General features: G+C 43.1%; 1 protein-coding gene across 1 annotated transcript in view; it reads right to left on the reverse strand.

Moving 5' to 3' along the window:
• The window catches only part of LOC126335182 (apyrase-like), a 155,977-nt gene that overhangs the window by 35,898 nt on the left and 92,768 nt on the right, over nucleotides 1–27,311 (reverse strand). Inside the window, exon 4 of the mRNA XM_049998176.1 lies at nucleotides 21,190–21,387. Coding sequence (XP_049854133.1) covers nucleotides 21,190–21,387 — 198 coding nt within the window. The remainder of the gene's footprint in view (nucleotides 1–21,189; nucleotides 21,388–27,311) is intronic.

A 27,311-nucleotide genomic window follows, 5' to 3' on the forward strand; every position in this document is an offset into this window, starting at 1 on the left:
GAATCCCAGCCTCGGTACAAATTTTCATTTGCCCGTTTAGTCTCCATATGTAGCTCATAGGTATTTGAGACATGAGAAGGTCTCTGGAACCGTATAGTATCATTTGATGAACATCGACTTTACAGGATATACATCCACACTTATTGCTTTTGAGAACTGCAGCACACGAAAGGAATGGTCTGGATCGTTCCAAAATTGGAATGTATGTAGAACAGTGGAGTCACAATAAGTGATTAAGATTGTGGAGAGATATTGTGCGCGTAGACCCAACGGCCTCCAGACCAGACGACTCAGTGTGACTCAGTGTGAAGAGCCGTTGAAGGAATGGGAAACGTGCACGTTATGTGCCGGTATGCCTTATCGAAATCAGAGAGCACAATGTCAACATTTGAGCGATTCGAACGGAACGGAATCACTGGTATTCAGGAAACGAGCTTGTCACTGTGGCTCGTATGGGATGCTCTCCTGCGACAATGATACGTGTATGGAACCCGTGGACAGAAGAGGGTCGAACACGGCGGCGACGAGCGGGTACTGAACTACACTGTGTGACCACAGCGTGGAATGACTGCCGTCTTGTCCACATGGTAGTACCCGTCAGAAGAGCTTTGTCCATACGGCTTTCTTGTCTTTGGAGCACTGTAACGAGTGCGGACATGTCTGCATCGAACGTTCAGAGGCATGCTGAGGGCTAGACTTGTGGTTCGCATGCCGTTTTGTCATCTTCCATTGACCATGAGCCACCAATGCCTCGGACTGCAATGGGCACGTCAGATTCGTCACTGGCAAGCTGAATGACAGAACGTATTGTTTCCAGACAAGTCCCACTTCAACTTGTCCTACGGTGATGGTCACCTAAGCGGTGAAGGCAATCGGGCAGACCGAATTGTTGAACCGCACAGCACATAAATGCCAGTTGTGATGGTTTGGGTCCTCATTCGCTACAACTTACGATATCGTCCCCTACGTATTCAACACAAGCTGAGCAGCAGGTTTTAGAGATGATGCTGAATTATTTGTGGGGCGCTCAACTGCGCGGTCATCAGCGCCTGCACAAAGTCCCAGTTTTTTCACAGTCCAATTTTTTACACAGTGAACCACTGTCTCGAGTAATGAGGATCACGATGGAGTGATGAGAACAACACAAACACCTAGTCCCCTGGCGTAGGTCTTAGAAACAGAGGCACCTACCCTCCTGCAGGTACCTCCGTACGCCATATTTCAGCAGAACCATGCCTAGCCACATGTGGAGAGGAATTTGAAAACTCTCTACGGAGAACGATGGGGACCACCGCTTCTCTGGTCTGCCCGTTTGCCTGACGTCAAAAATGTCTGGGATAATCGGTCGGCAACGTCTGTTCTAGACCTCCTGTAACCATTCTCGATGCTTTGTTGACGCGCCTGCAAATCCTGTGTCAGGGTGTTCTGCAGGAACGTATACATGCCACGACGTCTACTGACTTTTATTGAAGAATATGGCGGCTTCACGCCTCACCGAATTCTCACAGTCAAAGTGCATATAAAATTCTGTAATTCATTTCACTTGCTCAATACATTGTTACGTCACTAACCTTTGGAATAAATTTCACGGTAATCATATTTCTCCGCATCGGTGTTCCAATCTTCTCGAGCAGTTAGTTGATTGGTTGATTTGGGGGAAGGGACCAAACAGCGATGTCATCGGTTCCATCAGATTACGTAAGGATGGGGAAGGTAGCCGGCCGTGCCGTGCCCTTTCGAAGAAACCATCCCAGCAATCGCCTGAAGCGATTTAGGGAAATCACAGAAAACCTAAATCAGGATGGTCGGACGCGGGTTTGAACCGTCGTCCTCCCGAATGCGAGTCCAGTGTGCTAGCCACTGCGCCTCCTCGCTCGAGTGTACATGTACATATCCCTCCTAAGAATCATCAGGCGCGTCTTCCCTGCTTTTTCGACAGATATTCGCAGCTTCGTTTTTGCAATGTGTAACTGGAGTCATCCAAAAAAATACTCCTAGTCATCTCTATTATATTTCAACCAATGTCAATGGAAAACATCGATTTGTTTCCCAATACAAGGAAAATTGTTTTTAATGCGGAAGTTTACGAGCTTGTTCGAAAGAGCGGTCCCAAATTAGTCCAGTGCGATATTCGTTTTATCGATGTCTGTTAACGAAGAATGACTAGTACTCTAATATCCACAGCATCTCCCTGGCCATGCTCAGTCGCTGCTACAGTACTGGTTATTCTTCGTATTTTATTGTCCATGTTAACATAGTGCACAAAAGACCAGATGAACAGTATCTGTTTGGGATAATTCCAGCCACACACTAGCAAAACATCTAAGAAAAAGCTCCTGACTACTCTTAAGATAGGCATACAGTGAGAGTTTTTCTGTCTCAGGGAATTTTTGTGGGTAATATGTGACGTGTAAACAGAGCTGAAATCAGCTAGCCGATATTGTTAGTGTGTGGACCAAGATCTCAGATAGTAGCACCCTGAGAGTTTAGGCCTCTCGTTTAGACGGCAACCTTCATCTGTGGAGAGGGGCTCGCTATAGTTCGCAGATAAGATAAACTATACTGGATTGTCGGGAGATTTGAGAGTATATGGAGAGTGGTGAGCGGCCATTTTGCGTCCCAGATTCGTGCCTTATCGCACAGTTTTCTACACTACCACATCTCGGTAATTTACTTTGTCGCACTCATTAAATAAAATTAACCAACAAAAATGCGTGTTTTGAGCCTATTATACGTTGTTATGAGCCCTTATGTGTGACCGTGGCACGTTTCTGAGCGAAGAAATCGCCCACTTTGCCTCCTAAACGAATTGTACGAGCCTATTTCGAAAGTTCTAGGTCTAAGCAATCCTACGCAGAAATAACGTATAAATATGTTACAGACATATTAAATAGAATTAACAAACAAAAATTTACAAAAAAAATCGTCATTGAGAGACTCGGTCCCACGTTAGTTTGAAAATATGAATAAAAGACTAGCACGCTACCCACGGCGCAGCATTAACACTACAATAACACGCTTTATAAGCACTGTGGAACAGTTGAGACTACTGTCGCGATGGATACGCACTGTAAGTGAATATCAGCGATGTATCGGCAAAAAAAAGTAGTGATGAAAGCTACCAGAAAGTGGACACTAGACGAAACTGTGCATTTAATTAGTACGTACACGGAAAGGTCAGAGTTCTGAGACGTACAGTTGAAGAGCGCCCTTACAATAATTTGTAGGGGTGAGGTAGTCAAACCGGTGCTGGGGGGGGGGGGGGGAGTGTTATGAACTATTATTATATTTTGGAAGGCGAAAGGCGACTTGTAAGTAGTAGTAATAAAGTTCCAGCTCCGACCCTGTTAAAACCTGCATAACATGGACTTTTAAATTATTTTTTTAAAGAAATCACCTGAGTACACTTTTTTTTCCTGTCCATTAGAGCAAGGGGTGTTACGCTCCCGCCCTCCCCCCCCCCCCCCCAACCCAAATTGGCCCAGGGTATGGGCGCCCTTGGTACAGTTAATGGACTACAAGAATTGAGATAAAAAGGAAAGCTTGTCTACAGTTTTTGACGCATCCACAGATGAAATTTGCCAGAATATCCACAGTTCAAGGAGCGAGGCAAAGTAGTTTTGTAACGCAGATTAACTAAGACAGAGAAGCAAGTAAAGCTACGTTTGAAAGTACTCATTTTGGAACATGTAAAGTTGGCATTGAACTTCAAGTAATACAGTTGTTGTATTTTGTATGACACATTACTTATTGATTTTATTTTTATTTTCTGTGCTGAAGAACAAACCTTCAGAAATTTACGAATTGTTCCTTAAGTCAATACAGGCAAAAATGTTCAAATAAATATACGTCCGGAAATGATCCGTTTGTCAGATACCTGCCCTATGTGGCTATCGAACGTCTACGGATATCAGGATAAAACTGGTGTAAAGTTATATCATCGCACTTGTGCTTTATCAAATATTAAAGAGAATAAACGTAGCTCATGCTAGAAATATTAGTGTCACCAACATGCTGTCTTTAACACTAATGGAGTTACGCATAAAAGTATCTAGAGTGTCAATTTTGCGTCCAATTATAAAAAGTATTTCTTCCATCTCCATCGCTGTCTTTCTCCAAAATTTCGATTTTATTGTCGATTTCCCATCACAAGGTGTACAATGAAATTTCTGGATACGCCAGAATCATCCCGCTCTCTTGTCCAATACTAGCATGGTCGTTTGTGTTTTTTCTTTGCCACTAAAAATATTAAAGGTGCAGGTGCAGCCCGACGCCTTTCCATCGCAACCACTTCCTTCGCGCGCAGAACTACGACAGAAAAATCTCGTGGAGAGTGATCTCTGGCTCTCACTGACATCGTGCTGTGTGTGGACGCGTGCCAAACTCTCTGAGAGCAAAAAACTCTCACATGTGTCCCAGCGCTTAGGAGGGACAATAATATATATACTGAAGCGCCAAAGAAATTGGTATAGGCATGTGTATTCAAATACAGAGATACGTAACCAGGCAGAATAAGGCGGTGCAGTCGGCAATGCCTATGCAAGACAATAAGTGTGGCGCAGTTGTTAGATCGGTTACTGCAGCTACAATGGCAGGTTATCAAGATTTAAGAGTGTTTGAAGATGATGTTACAGTCGGCGCACGAGCGATGAAAGAGAGCATTTCCGAGGTCGCGATGAAGTGGGGATTTTCCCGTACGACCGTTTCACGAGTGTACCGCGATTATCAGGCATCCGCTAAAACATAAAATATTCGACATCTGTGTTGCCGAAAAAGATCCTGCAAGAACGGGACCAGCAACGACTGAAGAGAATCGTTCAACGTGACAGTAGTGCAACCCTTCCGCAAACTGCTGCAGATTTCAGTGCTGGGCCATCAACAAGTGTCAGCATGCGAACCGTCCTACGAAATATCATCGATATGGGCTTTTGGATCCGGAGGCCAACTCGTGTACCCTTGATGACTACACGACACAAGGCTTTACGTCTCACCTAGGCCCGTCAACACCGACATTAACCTGTCGATGACTGGAAACATGCTGCCTGATCGGACGAGTCATATTTCAAATTGTATGGAGCGGATGGACGTGTACCGGTATGGAGACAACCATATGAAGCCATGGACCCTGCATGTCAGCAGGGTACTGTTCAAGCTGGTGGAGGCTCTGTGATGACGTGTGTCGTCTGCAGTAAGACCGATATGGGACCCCTGACACGTCTAGATATGACAGGTGACACAATCGGCTGATCACCTGCATCCATTCATGTGCATTGTGCATTCCAAGGGAATTATTAAATTCCAGCACGGCAATGCGACACCCCACACGCCCAGCATTGCTACAGATTGGCTCCAGGAACTCTTTTCTGAGTTTAAACACTTCCACTGACCACCAGACTTATGGAAAAATGTCTGCTGCTGCCTACGGAAACATAATTGTATCCAGGCGTATACATCTTCGTCCGAAGCAAACCGACGCTCCAAAATTACGGTAATCGCGTGGGGAGGCATGTGTAAAGGCTTCCAGCGAAACTTCCGCAAGCGTAGTCGAAACAACAGGCACGGCAGCACAGGAAAAGTCACACTAACCTTTTCCTCTGACTGCAATCGGCCCTTGATCATTTACTTTCTGGAACACTGCGCCACAATTAACGCACAGCGATACGTGGACACTTTCTAAAAACTAACGTCCGCTACCAAGTCTAAACCGTCGGGAACGTCGACGTTCGGCATCATGCTGTTGCGGAATAGTGCCCAACCACTTGTTGCTAAGATTGTTCGCACCACTATTAAAGAGTTTCTGTCTTGGCGCATTAGCGTACTGAGCGTGGGAAACATCACTATCTCATATGAATCGACATCTCACCAACCCAAATACGTTCATTGTGTTCTTTCTATAACCGAGCCAGTTATTCGATGGTGGCAGTAGAACTATAGCCCAGTATTCCTCTAATACCGGTGCTTTAAGTCAGCCTGCTTAGCTGGGTGGTAACGTTCTCGCCTCCCACGCAAGCGGGCTCAGGTTCGATTGGAGATTTTTTCAGCTCGGAGACTGGATTTTGTGTTGTCCCCATCATCATTTCATTCTCATCACCGGCGCACAAGTCTCCCAATGTGGCGTCGACTGAAATCAGACTTGCACTTGCCGGCCGAATTTTCCCGGATGGGGCCTTCCGGCTAACGATGCCATACGCTCATTTCCATTTCAGCGGTGCTTTAAATCTACCCAACAGCGTTTCGCGACAACCGTGCCTTTCTTCCAAAGATTCCCATTTAAGTTCTGAGCCTGTATCTGTTACACTTTCGTATGGAGAAACCGACTTTGACGGTGGTAGTGGCGCGCATCTTTCTGAATTCGGATGGATGACGGTTCAAACCGCGTCCGACCATCCTGGTGTAGGTTCTCCATGATTTCCCTAAATGGCTCCACGCAGTTGCCGGGATGGTTCCTTTGAAACGCCACAGCCGGAATCCTTGCCCATCACTGAAATTTTCCGAGCTTGTGATCCGTGTCTAATGACCTTGGTGTCGAAGGGGCGTTGATTCCTAATCTTCCTTCCTTTCTTGTTTTTGAATTCGTTCGTCTGTTTTCGTTCGATGTCTGTTGCTGTGCCTACTTCAAAAGGAATCCAAACTCTTGGACAATAGAACTGTAGCACTAGTGGCATTTATATAATTTTCTTTACAAGTTTCCCAGAAATCTTCCAACAAATCTAAGCATTCTATTCACCTTCCATATGGTCTCGCGGTTCTAGGCGCGCAGTCCGGAACCGTGCGACTGCTACGGTCCCAGGTTCGAATCCTGCCTCGGGCATGGATGTGTGTGATGTCCTTAGGTTAGTTAGGTTTAAGTAGTTCTAAGTTCTAGGGGACTGATGACCACAGCAGTTGAGTCCCATAGCGCTCAGAGCCATTTGAACCATTTGAAGCACCTTCCATATTACGTAGTTTACATGTTAGTTCAAATGGTTCAAATGGCTCTGGGGGAAATTCTTTGGCACTGTTGTATTTGTGGTATCGCCATCATTGTACACATTTTTCCGATTAGCAAAAACTTTTTGCTTTGTGTGTGCATGTGTGTCCGTGTCTGTGTTTGGTGCTTCAATAGATTTTCGACGCAAGTAAAATGGTTCAAATGGCTCTAAGCATTATGGGACTTAATATCTGAGGTCATCAGTCGCCTAGAACTTAGAACTACTTAAACCTAACTAACCTAAGGACAACACGCACATCCATGCCCGAGACAGGATTCGAACCTGCGACCGCAGCGGTTGCGCTCCTCCAGACTGAAGCGCCTAGAACCGCTCGGCCACCTCGGCCGGCTTATGTTCGTTCATATTCATATAGTTTGTTAGTATAACCTCCAAATATGTAAGTGATGTGTCCTGCTCGGACATTCACCACTCATCATGTAATCGGATCATGTTTGTTACGAGCATTATTTTCAAGTACCTTAGCTCCAAACTCCACATTCCTAGATTTATGGAAAGTGTTTCACACAATGCCAGACTCTCACTTATAAGAGTGTCTTGAAGACTTTTTAACACATTCTTATTATGTCGCTTACCAGTGTGTTTGTCTGTTCGGTACAAAATTTACTATTGATTTTAAAAGAACGTCCTGATAGGTTAGAGCCTTGAAACATTCAACATAGCTCAGAGCTGGATAACAATACAACATTAACTCTCTTTTGTATCTTTTGTGTGGCGTACGATACTTCGTTTTTCTGTTTGTCTGTTATGTGCAGATTTTGCAATAGATTTCAAATTAACTTCCCGATGAAATACAGACTTTCAGCATGGCTTCGAAGGGAATGAAAACGCAGTATTAACCCTTTCGTGGTTGATATATCCCACTAAAGTAGTATGCAGTTTGGAACGTTTGAACTTCCACATGTCATGTCTGTCTAGTGCTAGCCCCGAGATGCTTTCGTAACTTGGAGGAAAACGCTGCGGACCCCTGTTGGATAAATAGAAGGCTGTGAGCGACCAGATGGGGCGGCGTTGTTTGTGTTGTAGGTGGCACAGTGCATCTGTTTACGAGAATCAGGTTAAATCACCTTCTTCTACATCCCAACGATGTCTCAAGTAATTAACTGTGTTTTCTTATACATCACATTGTTTTGAAACATTACTACGGACATCAGCAATTCTGCTTGTTTTTGCATAATTTGTGTGTAGTGGGACGTGTACGCCCCACAAAACTTCATGGGGTGTGGAAAACGTTGGTGTATTGTATGTCAAAGCCATCTTCAAACGTTATGTTGAAAATTTGTGAGCGATATTTCATGTTTTTCATTGTTAGGAGAATAACTGTGTTTTGGTATTGATTTCCTATATTTTTCCATAATTTTCATCCAGATAAACTATAGGTTCACATGAAAACATGGATCCATTAAGGTTCGTGGGACACATGTGTCCCACTTCACCTATTTTCAAAATCGGTCAGCTCAAAATTTTTTCAGTAGTGAAAGTTTATAATGTATCATAAAGGAAGACAGTTTTTGACGTTTAATTTTTCGAACATACGCAAAACAAATTTGAACCATGAAAGGGTCAACTCGCTTGTGTGGCCTTGGGTGCTTTTGTACCACTGCTACGTCTGCCTTTACCTGTTGCAGTTAGAATGTTTCGCAGTAAAAACGATTGTTGGTAAGCCTCCAAGTGCGCTTGAATTTCACTACTTTTTACCTTCACAGTCTTTTCGCGAGATATACATAGAAGGGAACAAAGTATATTGGCTGATTCAGAATGGAGAGAAACTGAAATAAACGTGAAATTTACATCACTCTACTGTCATCTCATCTAAAAATTTGGAAGTATTCGAAAAGTTTCACACGCACAAGAATAAAAAGCAGAGAATAATTATTTAAATTAATTTTCTTATATAATACTTTTCAAAACAGATTAAAAATTGTAAACTAAATTTTCCTACCCCTATACTGATTGCTAACCCCATACAGGTAGTCCTGAAAATTTGTGCTCGTGAATCGATAACAGCTACGAACAATATATGGAATGGTGCGAGTAGGCAAGACAAGGTCGGTTGTAGGGAAGGTCGACTCCGGTACACAGAGAGAATTCTAACAAAGTGAAGCTCATCTATAAAGGAAACCAAGTACAGAACACTTGTCGAACCATTCTTGAGTACTGCTCGAGTGTTTGAGATCTCACCATGTCATATTGAAAGAAGACATCGAAGCAATGCCGAGGCGTGCTCCTACGTTTGTTTCTGGCAGGTTCGATCTGCTAGCGAGTAAAACAAAAATACTGCGTGGATTCAAATAAGAATTCCTGGAGGAAAAAAGACGTTCTTTTGGCGAAACGCTGTTGAGAAAGTTTACAGAACCGTCATTTCCTACCCCGACTGCAGAACGATTTTACTGCCACAGACGAAGATGTCGCTTAAGGACCACGAAGATAAGAGAAATCGGGCTCGTGCAGACCGATGTTTTTTCTTCGCTCCACTTGTGAGTGAGTCAGGTAAGTGGATGACTAGTAGTAGAACAAGGTACCCTCCGCCATGCCCCGTGTGATGGCGTGCGGAGTACGTGTTTAGAAATAGACATGAATATGAGCATACACTTTCCCCTTATCAGAGAGCTCCAGGATAAATTATCCAGACAAGACTGTTGTACTAAATCCTGTCATTTTTCTTTTGCAGTCAAGCAAGACCGAAAGCTCAATGTAAAACTACCAAAGATGGAGGTCTGGTCCTGTGATAACGAAGTCCCGTTATTTCGACAAAAATACCACTGCCACGGAAAGACACACTGTCTTAAGCCTAGCGTACGCACTGCTAAATAAGAATGTATTCACTCGTTTCTTAGCTGTTATGAGACAAATGCAGCATCATTATTTCCTTGCAGTCACGGTTCTAGGCCAGGCCTGTCGTCTCCAGCTGGCTTAGCGCACATGTCAGCCCTTCCTGCGTGCGCTCACTGCGCTCTCTCTTGGGAATATTCGGAACCCGATAGGCCGCAGCTCGTGACACGTAGTGCTCGCAGCGCTACCTATTGCGTTAAAACCTAACTGCGTAGCCACGTTGCTTGCCGTGGGCGAAGCAGTATATGGCATTCAGTAACTAGCGGAGAAATGCTCCTATCGGAACACTAGAAATACTGATATGTTCCTGTTTACTTAAAACGCTCTGACTGAAAAAAGCTTCATTCTAACTTCCACAGCACCTTGAAAAATTATCTCAAAAATTTTGGCAAATACAATCACGTTTTTTTTTCTTTTCTTTTTTTTTTTTTTTTTTTCAATATGCAACTCACCTCAAAATCCCACAGGCTCCACTAGCTGTAACTCACAATCAGTCGCACCACAATCCACTCCTTTCTTCCTCTCTCATTCAGCCCAACTCATTAGCATTATTTCTTTGTGCCCCTCTTCTATTGTTTCTTCGTCACAACCACAGTCCTCTGCATTCCGCCTACTACAATGGTCTCCTCTCACTTTTGCTGCCTCTATCTTGCTCTTTCTTACTGCTAATATCTCATTTCTTTCTTCTTACTGCTGCTTCTCTTCTCACTGTCGCTGCCTCCCTCTTGCTGTCTGTTACTGTTAATATCTCATTCGTTTCTTCCTACTACCGCTGTCTTTTCCGACTGTCACTTTATTCCTAAACCCTAACCCCCTGGCACTATCCCCTTCACTCTTTTTCCAGCATTGTTCTGTCACTGTCATCTATTTACACTGCTACTGTGTCCCGCTATTTCGCTATCCGAAATATTTGACCCTATCTTTTTATCACCAACAGAAGCCTACGTATGAACACCGTAAAATCACCTTTTTACGAGCGGCGTTTTCGTACATATTGGAAAGCTTGCTGTTGCATGCATACCGATACTGTGCCTATTTTCTTTGTTAATACAACCAGCAATCAGTAGCTTACAAATTTCTGAATTTTAATTACTTGTTTGTGGTAGCGATTGGTGAAACCTTTGTCGTTATGACATGCTTCAAGAGTCATATCACTTACTCGAACATTCGCTGCAAAGTAGAGCAAATTTCTTTCTCGTTTTCTTGGAATTCTATATCAGTGTTTTTGTGTGTATTATGAAGACACCTCTAACACATTTCTGGTGGAGCTATGTAGTTTTGAAACTCGTCTGCGAACAAATTTCACAAAAATTGCAGCTGCTTTGGTGGATTTCCTTCCTTCCACAAAATACGATTATTCAGTGTATTTAAACAGTATCTAGCTACATTTTTCACGATCGTATTGGATTGTTGCGATGCTCTTATCAAGTAAAAAAAGTATTCAGGCAATATTTGGGCATAGATCACACGAAAGTTCAAAACATTTCTATATTAACTAATATTTATCTGTAACAAACCACTGAACCAAACCGTTTTACTTGCTGTACCGACGAATGAATCTGTCTGATCATTCGACTTCATGGAGCCTCAAATTCTGACTGCAAAGTCCGCAGTGAGTAACTACCTCTAACTGTGAGTCATTAATCTTGAACTCTAAGACCAATAATTTTTTGCCTTTTATGAAATGGGCAGCAGTACATTTCCGTACGTGTTGAATTTCTTATAAGTCTATCTGGCTGACGGCTAATGTTGTCGTTACAAAGGACGTGAACGCAAGCGTAGATGCATGGCGGAAAATATTTGTGACGTCATAGGGCAGAAATTCACGTTACGATGCATTTTGCACTATGATAGAAGAATGGACCGCTTTGGATTTTAGCAACACGCTGTGAATGGTGAACCAATGCAATGACAGGTAACTTTCTAGGTTACAAGCTGAACCCCACGGACATCGTATAGGAATACGACTATCTGAAGCTGGTTTTTAGGTTTCCGTGCCTAAATATGTAAAGCGAAACCGTTATAGAGTAGCTTTGCTGTGCGTCTGTCAGTCTATCTGTCTGTCTCTCCGTCCGTTTGTCCAGAATTCTTTTTCTCAGGACCGGGTAGACGTATCATGCTCAAATTTATGCCACATATTGAGGTCAATGGCCCCTGGGCAGCGTACAACATTTAAGCTTATAAGTCAGTGCGATGAAAAGATTTGGCCATTTAGATCACATATTTTCAAACTCGCAAACTCATTCGTAAAAATCTGTACGGCACTTTCCTTTGAGCTAGAATCATTAAATTCGGTGAGAAGCAAAGTTTCACAGCACAAGCAAAGTTAAACAATCTAAAACTTGTTAAATTGTTATTGTTTCACATGAAAAATATCTTTTTGCCATTTGAATAAACACTGCATTCGTCATCTGTCAAAAGCATAACACATGAACATTACTGCATGCAAACATAAAACGTCAGAAATTGGAAATTTGTGGTAAGGTCTTGTGTGACCAAACTGCTAAGGTCATCGGTCCCTAAGCTTAAGCACTACGTAACCTAACTTAAACTAACTTACGCTAAGGACAACACCCATGCCCGAGGGAGGACTTGAACCTCCGACTGGGGGAGCTGCGCGGGCCGTTGCAAGGCGCCCTAGACCGCACGGCTATCCGACGCGGCATTAATAATCAGAGTTTGCCTCAATCTTTGAGTGGAGTTTCAGCTGTAATCAAAAGAAAACCGCCTAAATTTAGTATTTATTTACTTACTTATTTATCTATTTTTAAGTCCTCCGAGACCAAGCGTTTAATCCAAAAAGCTATGGCTAACAGAAATTCAGAGTATTAAATTCTGCCTCGATTGAGTGCTAAAGCTTTGCTATTTAATGAAATTTTCCACCTATAACAAGGCTAAGTCAGAAAATATAGGCAAACAGGCAGAATACGGCGTTGCGGTCGGCAACGCCTATGTAAGACAACAAGTGCCTGGCGCAGTTGTTAGATCGGTTACAGCTGCTACAATGGCAGGTTACCAAGATTTAAGTGAGTTTGAACGTGGTGTTCTAGTCGGCGCACGAGCTATGGGACAAAGAATCTCCGAGGTAGCGATGAAGTGGGGATTTACCCATATGACCATTTCACGGGTCCGACATCGCTTCCGCCGGAAAAAAGATCGTGCAAGAACTGTATCAACCACGTGACGGAAGTGCAACCCTCGGCCAAACTGTTGGAGATTTCAATGCTTTGTTACGAACAATTGTCAGCGTGCGAAACATGAACGAAACATGATCTATATGGGATTTAGGTACCGAAGACCCACCTGTGTAGAAACCCTAGATGACTGCACGACACAAAGCTTTCCGCCTTGCCTGGGCCCGTCAACACTGGCATTGGACTATTGATAATTGGAAACCTGTTGCCTGGTCGGATGAGTCTCGTTTAAATTATATCGAGCGGATCGATGTGTGCGAGTATGGAGACAACCCCATGAATCCATGGACCCTGCGTGTGAGCTGAGGACTGTTCAAGCTTGTGAAGGTGCTGTAATGGTGTGTGTCGTGTGCAGTAGGAATGATATGCGACCCCTGATACGTCTAGATACGACTCTCACAGGTGACACGTGAGCATCCTATTACCTGCATTACCTAGATTTCCGGAAAGCTTTTGACACCGTTCCTCACAAGCGACTTCTAATCAAGCTTCGGACCTATGGGGTATCGTCTCAGTTGTGCGACTGGATTCGTGATTTCCTGTCAGGAAGGTCGCAGTTCGTAGTAATAGACGGCAAATCATCGAGTAAAACTGAAGTGATATCAAGTGTTCCCCAGAGAAGCGTCCTGGGACCTCTGCTGTTCCTGATCTATATAAATGACCTGGGTGACAATCTGAGCAGTTCTCTTAGATTGTTCGCAGATGATGCTGTAATTTACCGTCTAGTAAGGTCATCCGAAGACCAGTATCAGTTGCAAAGCGATTTAGAAAAGATTGCTGTATGGTGTGGCAGGTGGCAGTTGACGCTAAATAACGAAAAGTGTGAGGTGGTCCACATGAGTTCCAAAAGGAATGCGTTGGAATTCGATTACTCGATAAATAGTACAATTCTCAAGGCTGTCAATTCAACTAAGTACCTGGGTGTTAAAATTACGAACAACTTCAGTTGGAAGGACCACATAGATAATATTGTGGGGAAGGCGAGCCAAAGGTTGCGTTTCATTGGCAGGACACTTAGAAGATGCAACAAGTCCACTAAAGAGACAGCTTACACTACACTCGTTCGTCCTCTGTTAGAATATTGCTGCGCGGTGTGGGATCCTTACCAGGTGAGATTGACGGAGGACATCGAAAGGGTGCAAAAAAGGGCAGCTCGTTTTGTATTATCACGTAATAGGTGAGTGAGTGTGGCAGATATGATACACGAGTTGGGATGGAAGTCATTACAGCATAGACGTTTTTCGTCGCGGCGAGACGTTTTTACGAAATTTCAGTCACAAACTTTCTCTTCCGAATGCGAAAATATTTTGTTGAGCCCAACCTACATAGGTAGGAATGATCATCAAAATAAAATAAGAGAAATCAGAGCTCGAACAGAAAGGTTTAGGTGTTCGAATTTCCGCGCGCTGTTCGGGAGTGGAATAGTAGAGAGATAGTATGATTGTGGTTCGATGAACCCTCTGCCAAGCACTTAAATGTGAATTGCAGAGTAGTCATGTAGATGTAGATGTAGATGTCCATTGTGCATTCCGACGGACTCGGGCAATTCCAGCATGAAATTGTGACACCCCATATGTCCAGAAAAGCTACAGAGTGACTTCAGGAACACTCCTTTGAGTTTAAACACTTCATCTCGAGCATATCTGAGATGCCTTGCAACGTGCTGTTCAGAAGAGATCTCCATCCCCTCGTACCCTTGCGGATTTATGGACAGCGCTGCAATATTCGTATGGTTCAAATGGCTCTAAGCACTATGGGACTTAACATCTGAGGTCATTAGTCCCCTAGACTTAGAACTACTTAAACCTAACTAACCTAAGGACATCACATACCCATGCCCAAGGCAGGATTCGAACCTGCGACCGAAGCGGCCGCGCGGTTCCGGACTGAATCGCCTAGAACCGCTCGGCCACAACGTTGCAGGATTCATGGTGTCAGTTCCCTCCTGCACGACTTCAGACACGTACTGTTGCGGCACTTCTAGGTGCTGGCGGGGGCCGTACACGATATTAAGTAGGTGTAACAATTTCTTTGGCTCTGCAGTGTATATCACATCTGACAATTCACCAATTTGGGACAGAATTTTTAAGAGATGAGTTGTGGGGCATCAACTTGTGAAATTTCAAAGAAGATATGGAGTCCTGTCTCTAAAGTTATCTAAAATCACAATTCACGAGGTCAGCTCTATTAACGCCGAAACGATTTTTCGCAGATTCGCGTTCCACAAAAAGTCCAATGAAGAGCTGGACCCACTTTCTCTATACATGTTTAATGACGTAGATGTGCAGAAAACACAAATATCTGTGTTTTAAAGGTTCTTTGACGCCTTTAAGATCGAACTGATTTCGAAAATGCAGAGTTCATTACTGTTTTCTTCCACAATTACAAAGTATGTAGATTAGAGCAAGCGATGATATGGCAGAAAATTGACGACCGTGTTTGATGGACACCCTGATGTGACAAGTGACAGAAGCATGAAATTAGCTGAGTGGCTACGCAGAGCCACCAAAAGAACTGCACCAACTGTCACATTTAATGAAACAACGTCAATAGCAATGGCAAAAGATGTGTTCCTCTCCAACGAACAAAATAAACAGCATTTCATTTTTTCTCTGACTACACAACTTGAGGGTGAGCATTTCAATATTAAGCCAGCGGCTGAGAATGCCAAAAATTTAATTGTAGTTACTGCTGTTGTTGTTGTTGCTCAACGAACATCTTGTGATTTTGACCGCTTCAGCCCCATTTTCCCCCGAAAGTTTTCTATTGAAGCCAGGTAAAGTCAGACACGGCGACATAGACTATTGCGTTCAAAAACTCAAGTTGTCTCAAGTGTCAAAAGATATTCTGCTCCTACATGCCTTCAGTGGCTGAGACAGGACTTGTGTTTTTTGGCAAAGGAAAACCGAAGCTCCTCAACGCACTGGAGATGCAAAACAATACACAGAAAGTGGTAAAGATATTCAGCAACTCCAGTGCTTCTATTTGAGAATGATGAAGCTAGCCAGAAGTTCGTAGCAGCCAGGTACTTCGAATATGAAACAAGGCTATTAAATGTGCTTCGCTATCAAATCTTTGTAAAATTTATATCAAAGACATCATTCAACCTTGCCTCTTTGCCTCATGCACAAGCAGCTGCTCGACAGCATTTCTTAAGGACGTATTTGCGGGTGTAGATTGGAAAAAAAACACAATAGATCCACTGCAGTGGGGCTGAGAGGCTTCAAAATTCGGCCTCTTAGCAGTTTCCACTACTAAAGAAGCAGCACTGGCGGAATTGTTCAAAACCATTTACTGTATAAGCAGCACAGGGTCAAATTGAGGCTGTTCCTGCAGGGAAAAGGCGTTAAATATACCACTGTTTGCAAACCACGCAAAAACTAATCCTGCAACAGTGTTCCAACTGAGATCTGTCACTGACAATGATGAAAGTCACAAAGATAACAGTGCGGAAGAAGGAGAAAGAGATCCCACCGAGAATATGAATACGGAAGAAACGGAAAAAGCAGAGTTAACGTTATTTTGAGCCTCATCCTCCATGCGCATAAAGAATTAATACCGTAAAACTAAGAAAAACAGATTTTGCGTAGAACATTAATCTTTTACCCTAATTGAGATAAAAAAGTATTAATTTAACACAATTTTATTTAATTATATGTAGCTGACCTCATGGTTAATTGAACTAAGTTCTTTATTCCTAATAAAACAACAAAAACCCAAATATTTTTTTCACTAACATCCTTGTAAACAGATATTTTGTCATTTACATAACATTACTCTCCTAAGCTCGTAGTTCTCAAAACTATTATCTCGATAACGTGTTCAATCCTGCAGGATTCGTGGTGTCAATTCCGTCCAGCATTACTTCAGACAGTCGAGTCCATGCGACGACGTGTTGCGGCTATGGCACTTCTGTGAGCTCGCAGGGGTCAAAAATGGCTCTGAGCACTATGGGACTTAACATCTGTGGTCATCAGTCCCCTAGAACTTAGAACTACTTAAACCTAACTAACCTAAGGACATCACACACATCCATGCCCGAGGCAGGGTTCGAACTTACGACCGTAGCGGTCTCGCGGTTCCAGACTGTAGCGCTTAGAAGCGCACGGCCACTCCGGCTGGCGATAACGAGTAGGTGAGGGATCATGTAACGATAACAAACACAGAAAAATAATCTCTGGGAAATTCACTGAATGGAAAGTAGAAAGTTGACGTATGTCGTTAATTATGTTATTTACATATATCTGAATAATGGAGATATTATTTATTTCCTAGCTAAGTTTTTTGTCACTTACTTTGACTTTTTGAAAACTCTGCTCTACAACTTTTCTCCTATAAAATTCTGCGTCAAATTGACTAATTCGCAGGTGCTGAACATTTTGTAATGGCGAAAGGCAATGTGTTTCTAAAGGTGTGGAAAAGTACCATTTTTGCGCCGTATGTTTTCCATAGGAAAATTTAATCAAATCTCATAGCCTTCGTACGCAATTGATACCGAATTTAATGCTCTACAAATTACAACCTTGGCTTCGATAAAACAGTTATTTCGGAGTACTTTGTAAAGAAAAAAATTCGAAGTTTTTGTAGTACTCTTTTCGTCACGGCTGAAGCTCCACTCAGAAATCGGAGCAAACTCAGATTCTTATAAGAGGCCTCCTTCAGTAATTAAAACAGTTTGCAGACTGCCTCTAATTTCCGGAAGACAGCCCCCCTTTTTCGGAGCTAATTTTTCTGGCCTGTCTTCCCGCGCGCCATTCACGAATGAAGCAGGAAGGAACGGGGTATCAGTGATTGGCGCCAGAAGTACTCCTCCGCCACACACTGTCAGCTGGCTTGCCAACTACTGCTGTAGATGTCGATTTACAAAACTTTACTTAAGAGACACTTAGATCTTTTGGAGGCAAAAAAGTTGGAAATAAAAATACAGTAACATCCATTATACATGTAGTGCAAAGTCCCAAGGTCCCATCCATAAGGCAAAACATTTGGGAACTCCTTCCCTGTTGCTGCTATCCACCTCTGAGATACCTTTCTGAAAAAACAGCCTCGTAACATTTCCTCAAATATTAACACCGACGACCAGCTTCTCTTTGTCAAACAGTAAAGGAAGTACTTCCACTCGTTTGTCAATAAGTCAATCTAGCTTCAGCGTCTTTTGTTCTACTTTTCGTGAACAAATGCAAACAGTACTTTTTTTACTGTAACAACTGCTTTTTCCGCTATTTACGTTTGTTTCCCATGTTAGAGCCTTAAGACTTAAATGTAAGTTCTCCTACAACATATGTGTTGTTATTAACACAATTTAAAATACGTAGAAATCTTGCCTGGATGCAAGAGGTGCCTGACTGCCCTACAGCTTCCAGGGCTGTATAGAATTCCATAACTATATGTCGAATAAATGGATTACGACCGGAAAAATCCACTGTAGCTTAGTAATTAAATTTAGAATACGACAAAAAGACATAGTTTGTTGGACTCTTTGTGTAAATAGAAAGTAGAAATATCGTCACGAATGTAAATGTCATATCTGCCGATGCAGCTTCGTGTAAGCACTTTCATCCCTGTCCTTGTTATTGTACATAGTTGTTTTTTTAATGTTAGTTTGTATCCATTTTTTTCATCTGTTTTGAGTAATTTTGTACTGCTTTTTACACTTGAATGTCATTTCTGTATAGAAGGATTTGTCTACACATGTGAAGACTGTGATCCTACAATCGATGTATCGTACTAGGCGGAGGCCAAGTCTTATGTTTATGTGTTTGCCTGGACTGTTTAATGCGAATTCAAATGGGTTTTCCGGGAGGGAAGAAACTATTTTTGCGGAACCCTATTGAGAAAATTTGTAGAGCCAGCATTTGCTGCTGCCTGAAGGACGATTCTGCTGCCACCAATGTACATTTCGCCTAAGGGACGCGAAGACAACAGATATTAGGGCTCGTACAGAGGCATAAAGACAATCGTTTTTTCCTCGTTCCAGTGCTGACTGTAACAGGAAGAGAAATAAGCAGTAGTGAGACAAAGTACCCTCCGCCATGCACCGTATGCTGACTTTCGTAATATGTATGAGGATGTAGCTGCATAAAACTGTAGAGGAAGGCAGAGTTTGGAATACACACAACAAATAACTGAGGACGTAGGGTGCAGACGTTATTCGGAGATGACGAAGTAACGACAGGAGAAGAGTTCGTGGCGGGCCGCATCAAGCCAGTCAGAATATTGCTGACTCAAAAAAGCAAAAGGTTAGCAAAAGTGAGGAGCATTCTCAGGAAGCAAATAACCGCAAAAGGAGGATGATGGCCTACCAACAAATCAGACTTCGTTCATAAATTCACGACATATTACAAGATATTTTGTAATTCAGTAACGCTGGCCGCGGTAGTCTGGCGGTTCTAGGCGCGCAGTCCGGAACCGCGCGACTGCTACGGTCGCAGGTTCGAATCCTGCCTCGGGCATGGATGTGTGTAGGTTAGTTAGGTTTAAGTAGTTCTAAGTTCTAGGGGACTGATGACCTCAGCAGTTAAGTAGCATAGTGCTCAGAGCCTTTTTTTCTGATTCTCTAAAAACGAACTAATGCGCTAAATATGTGTCTTATAATAATTTCGTAGGTATATTCCGTGGCGTATGTGGATACTGTCAATAAAATGGATTTAGTAGTGAAGAGGTGATAATTAAAACGTCATGCTTGATGCTGAAGATTTACGGCATAGACAGTGAAACTGCAGTAAGCGATAAACTTTTTCCTCCCGTTATTTTACTGGAGGTGCCAGAGAAAATAAATTCGGAAAGATTGGAAATTGTGTGTGAAGTTTGTCAGAAGTAGCTAAGTGCTTTCATTCTCAAAAAAATGGATGAATACAGTCTGGGTAATTCGTGCGCCCCAAGTAAAGTTGCTCTAAGACAAATATACAGCTTCTAGCTTCAATATTTGTCAAATGTTTAACGTAAGATTTAACCTCTTAACGAGTCGGTTATGACACCACATTATTTTTTTTAATTCGATCTATGCTCATACGAAATACTGAAAATCAAGTCTTTGTTGTATTGGAAGCCATTAGAGAGACAACCTGCGACTGGAAGTTGAGGACCTCATGCAAAGGTGACGGTTTCAGCCATTTAGTAACATAAATCCATAAGATTCTACAGTAATATTTTAAGTTAACTGCCAGACGTGTAATATTACTATGTAATGGAACAGCTATACATATATAGAAATGTGTGTGTGTTTGTAATTTATACAAATTTAGTTTTATTCCGATCTTGATGAAATTTCACACAATTTATCTTCAAGAGAAGAGGAAGGTCACTGTCTACATAATATTTCGTTATCTTTCTCGAAATATAATAGGGGAAAGGTTGTTACCAAAAATCTTCAAAAGTTCTTGGTCGATTTACTTCAAATTTTTACACGAACCCCTACCGAACATTTTGGCGGACATAGGTTATATATTTTTAATATACTCAATATGTAAATGTATATGTAAAAGATATAAGGGAGAAAGGCTGTTATCAAACATTTCGAAAAATACTTGACCGATTTACTTCAAATTTGTACACTGAGATGAAATAATGAATAAAATTAATAAAAATTAAATGCCTAACAAACGAAGTATATCGTAGTAAACGGCCTGTAATTCCTGCCACGAGAATAACAGTGACAAAACCCGTCCTGGATGTAGTAGCATCAGACGTCACGAGATCGTGGGACGAGCGAAGAGATCGGGATAGCCTTGTGGTCTAGGGCGCATTGCCACGATTCGCGCGGCTTCCCCCCGTCGGAGGTTCGAGTCCTCCCTCGGGCTTGTGTGTGTGTGTGTGTGTGTGTGTGTGTGTGTGTGTGTGTGTTGTGTGTGTGTGTTTTGTTCTTATCATAAGTTACATTAAGTAGTGTGTAAGCCTACTGACCTATGACCTAAGCATTTTGATCCCCTAAGAACTTACCACCACCACAAACTGCCGGGCACTGCAGCTAATGATAAATAAATAAATAAGATCCAAACACGTCGTTTCTTGTCGACACTTTGTGAGAGTAGCTGGTTAGAATTTATCGAGTGTGGCATACTATAGCGCCGCAAAGGAGTGCCACTTTGCGCTGCCCTGCTCGGACTGTCCAGTGAAGCAGGCGTCACAGCGGCGACCGAAATGTGGCCTCCGGCAGAAGATGCGCCTCTACTCACCCTCCTCGACGGTTTCGTCCAGCAGCACAGGATTTCCGGTGGCGCTGAGGAGCTCGCCGTTGCTGTCGAATGTGGCCACCAGGTTCCCCAGATACTTGGTGTAGGCCATCGCCTGCACAATGGCCACCTTGTGGCCGCTCTCCTGCGTCACCATCACCGGGTACACGTCCTCGGCGGTGTCATTGTCCGGAGGAGTCCCTGACGTCACAAAAGTATCCTTTTCATTAAGTTTATCCATTATACAAACGTCATATTGCCGCCTTGGTGATGAAGTACTTTATTTAGACGAGATGTTACAGTTGTATGATCATCACAATGTTCACAAAAGTATTCACAGCATCGTGATTACAGTTTTAGCATGAACGTGTACACCCCGTAGCAAAGTTTTTATAGACTGACGACGTAATTTATATTACGATACGACAGTGGTTCCCAACCTTTGTTAGACCATTAACCGTGAGTGCAATCAGCTTAGTATCTCCGCACTCCCCCACATTATCGACAACTTTAGCACCTAACTAACTGTACAATGAAAGCATTTTCTTGGAACACTTTTATTTTTAAAATGGTGAAAGATGAATGATATTTAGTTTGCGCGCGCGCTTGTGTGCGTGTGTGCGTGTGTGTGTGTGTGTGTGTGTGTGTGTGTGTGTATGTGTGTGTGTGTGTGTGTGTGTGTGTGTGTTAGAATGAGTGAAGAAGGAATTCGTTGTGCATCGCAAGTGATACCCTCAACTCCACGTCTGAGAAGAAAGCTAACTATCCACAGTGAGGTTAGACACTTGTTACAAAACATACTTTCGCTGCATTACTCTCTCCATTGGGCCACTCGCTTGACCTGCGCACTGCAACCCCATTTAAAGTTGAACAACTTCATATGTGTGCACTATATTTGCACTACATTGCTGCACTTCTTACTTCTTCAGTGGTAGAAATTGGATGACTTTAGGCTGTTAATGTTTTATGTCTAATCACTCTAACAATAGCAATAATAACAAAAATAAAATTGTGTACGGCACTGTACTAGCTCTTATGTAGTCAATACTGTGTCGAGCAGCCAATTAATTCATTTATCCGTTTCGAAGCGAGTAATGAAGCACTTTTTGGACTACTGCAGGTACTATCTACAACTTGTAAAAGACATTTTCTTGAGGTATTAATAGCATTTGTTACGTATAAGATTCACTTTTATCATCAGCGATCTGTGGGACAAAGCACAAGATATATGTGTAACGGTGGACTATGTGAGAAACCTGTAACCTCCACCGCATTATTGCTACTAACTGAGAAAAACTAACTATTGATAACTTATATAATCAGTATTACAATGCCAATGATCTTTCGTAAATAATTTAGTTGAGTGACTGAAACAGAATCGAATAGTTTCGTTTTTATCTCTCCCCTCGGGGGGTAAATACCCCCAGATTCGGAGCCACTGTGTTGTGATGACAGCGTAATGCTCACGGTTTTATCACCCGACAATAAAGAGTTTATATTTCGCCTAAGATGATTCTGTTAATACTTTTAGGAACCTGATGACGGTCAGATGGCTGAAACTGGTTGTATAAGTGAAGTATTATACCAGCAGCTCAAGGTGGTAATGTGGCATTTTCCAAATACACGAGGGATGTGGGGTACCGGCCCCTAAAATATATTCTTATCCATTTTTATCGTTTATTTTGCACACTCTTTCTACTGAACAGTTTGGATAAAATTTTGGATACTCAGATCTAGAAACAAAGTTAAAAAACATCTATGCAATTTACATTTTTTTTCAACAAGTAAAAAAGTAACAATGTAGTTACAACTCCTAAAACGTTCCTAAGTCACATCGTTTCATTAGTTACAATAGGCCAATTTCAGGAAATAGACTTCGTCGGGTAACTGTAAGTAAATGGTACGTAATTCTGGTACAATAGTTCTAACATTACAGGCAAATATTAATTAGAAAACATTATTATAAAACTTGTTATATATGGCATATGGGTTTGAGATCCATACGTTATCGTGGTTCTGTCTCTGTCTCTTTGTTTGAAATACACTGCATTGTACTGAGGTGGCAAAAGTCATTGGATATCGATATGCCCATACACAGATTGCAATACTATCGCGTACACAAGGTATAAAAGGGCAGTGCATCATGTGAAAAGCTTTCATACGTTATCAAGGCCGCACGACAGGAATTAATAGCCTTTCAACACGGATAGGTAGTTGGAACTAGACGCATGGAATATTCTATTTCGGAAATCGTTGGGGAATTCAGTATTCTTAAATATACAGTGTAAAGAGAGTGCTGACACTTCTGAATGTCAAGCATTATCTCTCATCACGGACGACGCAGCGGCTGACGGCGTCTACTTAACGACCGAGAGCAGCGGCGTTTGTGTAGAGTGGTCAGCGCTAACGGACATGCAACACTGCGTGAAATAAGGGCAGAAATCATTGTGGGACATACGACGAACTTATCCATCAGACAAGTGAGGCGAAATGTTGCGTTAATAGGCTGTGGCACCAGACGACCGACGCGAGTTCCTTTGATAATAGCACTTCATTGTCTGCAGCCCCTGTCCTGGGCTCGTGACCATATCGGTTGCAACCCAGACAACTGGAAAACCGTGACCTCCTCAGAGGGGTTCTGATTCCACTTGGTAAGAGCTGATGGTAAGGTTCGAGTGTTGTGCAGACCCCACGAAGCCGTATACCGAGGTTGTCAAGAAGGCAATGTGCCAACTGGGTGGTGAATCCATAATGGTGTGGCCTGTGTTTACATCGAATGGACTGGATCCTCTGGTCGAGCTGAGCCGGCCAGAGTGGCCGAGCGGTTCTAGGCGCTTCAGTCCGGAACCGCGCTGCTGCCACGGTCACAGGTTCGAACCCTGCCTCGGGAATGGATGTGTGTGATGTCCTTAGGTTAGTTAGGTTTAGGTAGTTCTAAGTCTAGGGGACATGACCTCAAATGTTAAGTCCCATCGTTTATCTGCGCCACAGGACCAACTCCACTCCATCTAAACACAACCCATCCAATTATGGAGCCAATAACGGCTTGCACAGTGCCTTGTTGACAACAAGGGTCCACGACTTCGTTGGGTCTGCGCTGCCCTCGAACACTACCATCAGCTCTTACCAACTGAAGTCGAGACTCACCCGAGAAGGTCACGGTTTTCCAGTCGTCTAGCGGCCATCCGATGTGCTCAAGACCCCAGAAGAGGCGCTGCAGGCGGTTTTGTGCTGTTCACTAAGGCACTCGCATCGGTCATCTGCTGCCTCAGCTCTTGAACGCCAGATTTCACTGCACTGTGCTGACGTATTCGTACATCGTAGTCCCATACTGATTTCCGCGGTTTTTTCACGCAGTTTTGGTTGTCTGTTTGTACTGACAACTCTACGCAAACGCCGCTACAATCGGTAATTATTAAGTAAAGGCTGTCAGCCACTGAGTTTTCCGTGATTACAGTTGATACCTGAAATTTGCTATTCTTGGCACAGTCTTCACTTTATGGACATCGGAATATTGAATTTCCAACCGATTTCAGAAATGGAATGTCCCATGCGTCTTGCTGTAACTACCATTCCGCGTTCAAAGTCTGTTAACTTCCGTCGTGAGGCCATAATCACATCGGAAACCGTTTCGTATGAATCACCTGAGTAGCAATGACAGCTCCGCCAATGCACTGCCCTTCCATTTCTCGTGTTCGCGAAACTGCAACCATCTGTCTTTGTCCATATCGCTATCCAATGAATTTTGTCAGCTCAATGTGTCGCCCCTACAACACGGAAAGCTAGTAGCAGCCGGACTAAGGAATTACCGTCCCACAATAGGCTGCCTATAACACAACACAAACTGCTGCTTTTGAAGTGCTGCCATGCGTGGGAAGCAGAGCCTCCTGACGAATGGCATCACATCGTTTTCAGCGACGAGTGCGGTTCACTCCACCACAGGATGATCATCGTCGGCGAGAATGGCGATGACCTGAAGAGGCGTCCCATCCCTACAATGTTTTGGAGAAGCACAGCGGTTTGGTTGCCAGTGCATATATCTTTCGGTTACAGCTGGTAGTGACTGAGATAACTGATGGAAAAACAGAACGTCACAGACATCCTGCGTCCTCATGCGACAATATCATGATGCAATTTTTCAACAGGACAATGCCCATACACAAATGGAAATTCGTCTATTAACTGTCTGTGTGATTCTTAGGTGCTCTCTAGAACGATCGCTGATGGAGCAGCTGCGACCTCAGCTTCATCCCTGAGGCAGTATCCACGATATCAAGGACCAGTTACAACAGCTGTTGGGCCAGTTTTCCTCAGGAGTAGGCTGTATGATGCTCTTCACAACCGAATCAGTGCATGAATCCAGAACAGAGAGGGTGCAACGTTCATACTGTTGAATGGGCTCATACTGCCTAGCTCTTTCTGAATTTTACTATTTTGTAATCACCAAAACACTCACCCTTTCAACCCAGAAGTTACATTTCGTTTCCTGTACCTCTTTCTTTATGTGTCAAGCTGCGTACTCTGAGGTGACAGAAAATCATGAGTTAGTGATATGCACATATGAAGGTGGCAGTGATGTCGTGTACACAATGTATTAAAGGACAGTGCTTTGCCGAAGCTGCCATTTGCACTCAAGGTGATTCATGTGAAAAGGTTTCCTACGTGATTGTGGTCTCACGACAGGAGTTAACATACAGGGTTATTACAAATGATTGAATCGATTTTACAGCTCTGCAATAACTTTATTATTTGAGATATTTTCACAATGCTTTGTACACACATACAAAAACTCAAAAAGTTTTTTTAGACATTCACAAATGTTCGATATGTGCCCCTTTAGTGATTCGGCAGACATCAAGCCGATAATCAAGTTCCTCCCACACTCGGCGCAGCATGTCCCCATCAATGAGTTCGAAAGCATCGTTGATGCGAGCTCGCAGTTCTGGCACGTTTTTTTGGTACAGGAGGTTTAAACACTGAATCTTTCACATAACCCCACAGAAAGAAATCGCATGGGGTTAAGTCGGGAGAGCGTGGAGGCCATGACATGAATTGCTGATCATGATCTCCACCACGACCGATCCATCGGTTTTCCAATTTCCTGTTTAAGAATTGCCGAACATCATGATAGAAGTGCGGTGGAGCACCATCCTGTTGAAACATGAAGTCGGCGCTGTCGGGCTCCAGTTGTGGCATCAGCCAATTTTCCAGCATGTCCAGATACACGTGACCTGTAACGTTTTTTTTCGCACAAGAAAAAGGGGCCGTAAACTTTAAACCGTGGATTGCACAAAACATGTTAACTTTTGGTGAATTGCGAATTTGCTGCACGAATGCGTGAGAATTCTCTACCGCCCAGATTCGCACATTGTGTCTGTTCACTTCACCATTAAGAAAAGAAATGTTGCTTCATCACTGAAAACAAGTTTCGCACTGAACGCATCCTCTTCCATGAGCTGTTGCAACCGCGCCGAAATTCAAAGCGTTTGACTTTGTCATCGGGTGTCAAGGCTTGTAGCAATTGTAAACGGTAAGGCTTCTGCTTTAGCCTTTTCCGTAAGATTTTGCAAACCGTCGGCTGTGGTACGCTTAGCTCCATGCTTGCTTTATTCGTCGACTTCTGCGGGCTCCGCGTGAAACTTGCCCGCACGCGTTCAACCGTTCCTTCGCTCACTGTGTAAGTAGGCTGTTTAGGTTTTCTTATTGGTAACGCCACATAGCGCTCGGTATGAAAAAATCACTGGCTGTGCCGTGTGCAGTCTGTGTTTAGTCTGCATTGTTGTCTGCCATTGTAGTGTTGGGCAGCGGCAGCTGGATGCTAACAGCGCGTAGCGTTGCGCAGTTGGAGGTGAGCCGCCAGCAGTGGTGGACGTGGGGAGAGAGATGGCAGAGTTTTGTAATTTGTAAGACTGGATGTCATGAACTATCATATATATTTTGACTATTAAGGTAAATACACTGTTTGTTCTCTATTAAAATCTTTCATTTGCTAACTATACCTATCAGTAGTTAGTGCCTTCCGTAGTTTGAAACTTTTATTTAGCTGGCAGTAGTGGTGCTCGCTGTATTGCAGTAGTTCGAGTAACGAAGATTTTTGTGAGGTAAGTGATTTGTGAAACGTATAG

This window comes from Schistocerca gregaria, chromosome 2 (genome assembly GCF_023897955.1).
Source record: "Schistocerca gregaria isolate iqSchGreg1 chromosome 2, iqSchGreg1.2, whole genome shotgun sequence".
Classification (NCBI taxonomy): Eukaryota; Metazoa; Arthropoda; class Insecta; order Orthoptera; family Acrididae; genus Schistocerca; species Schistocerca gregaria.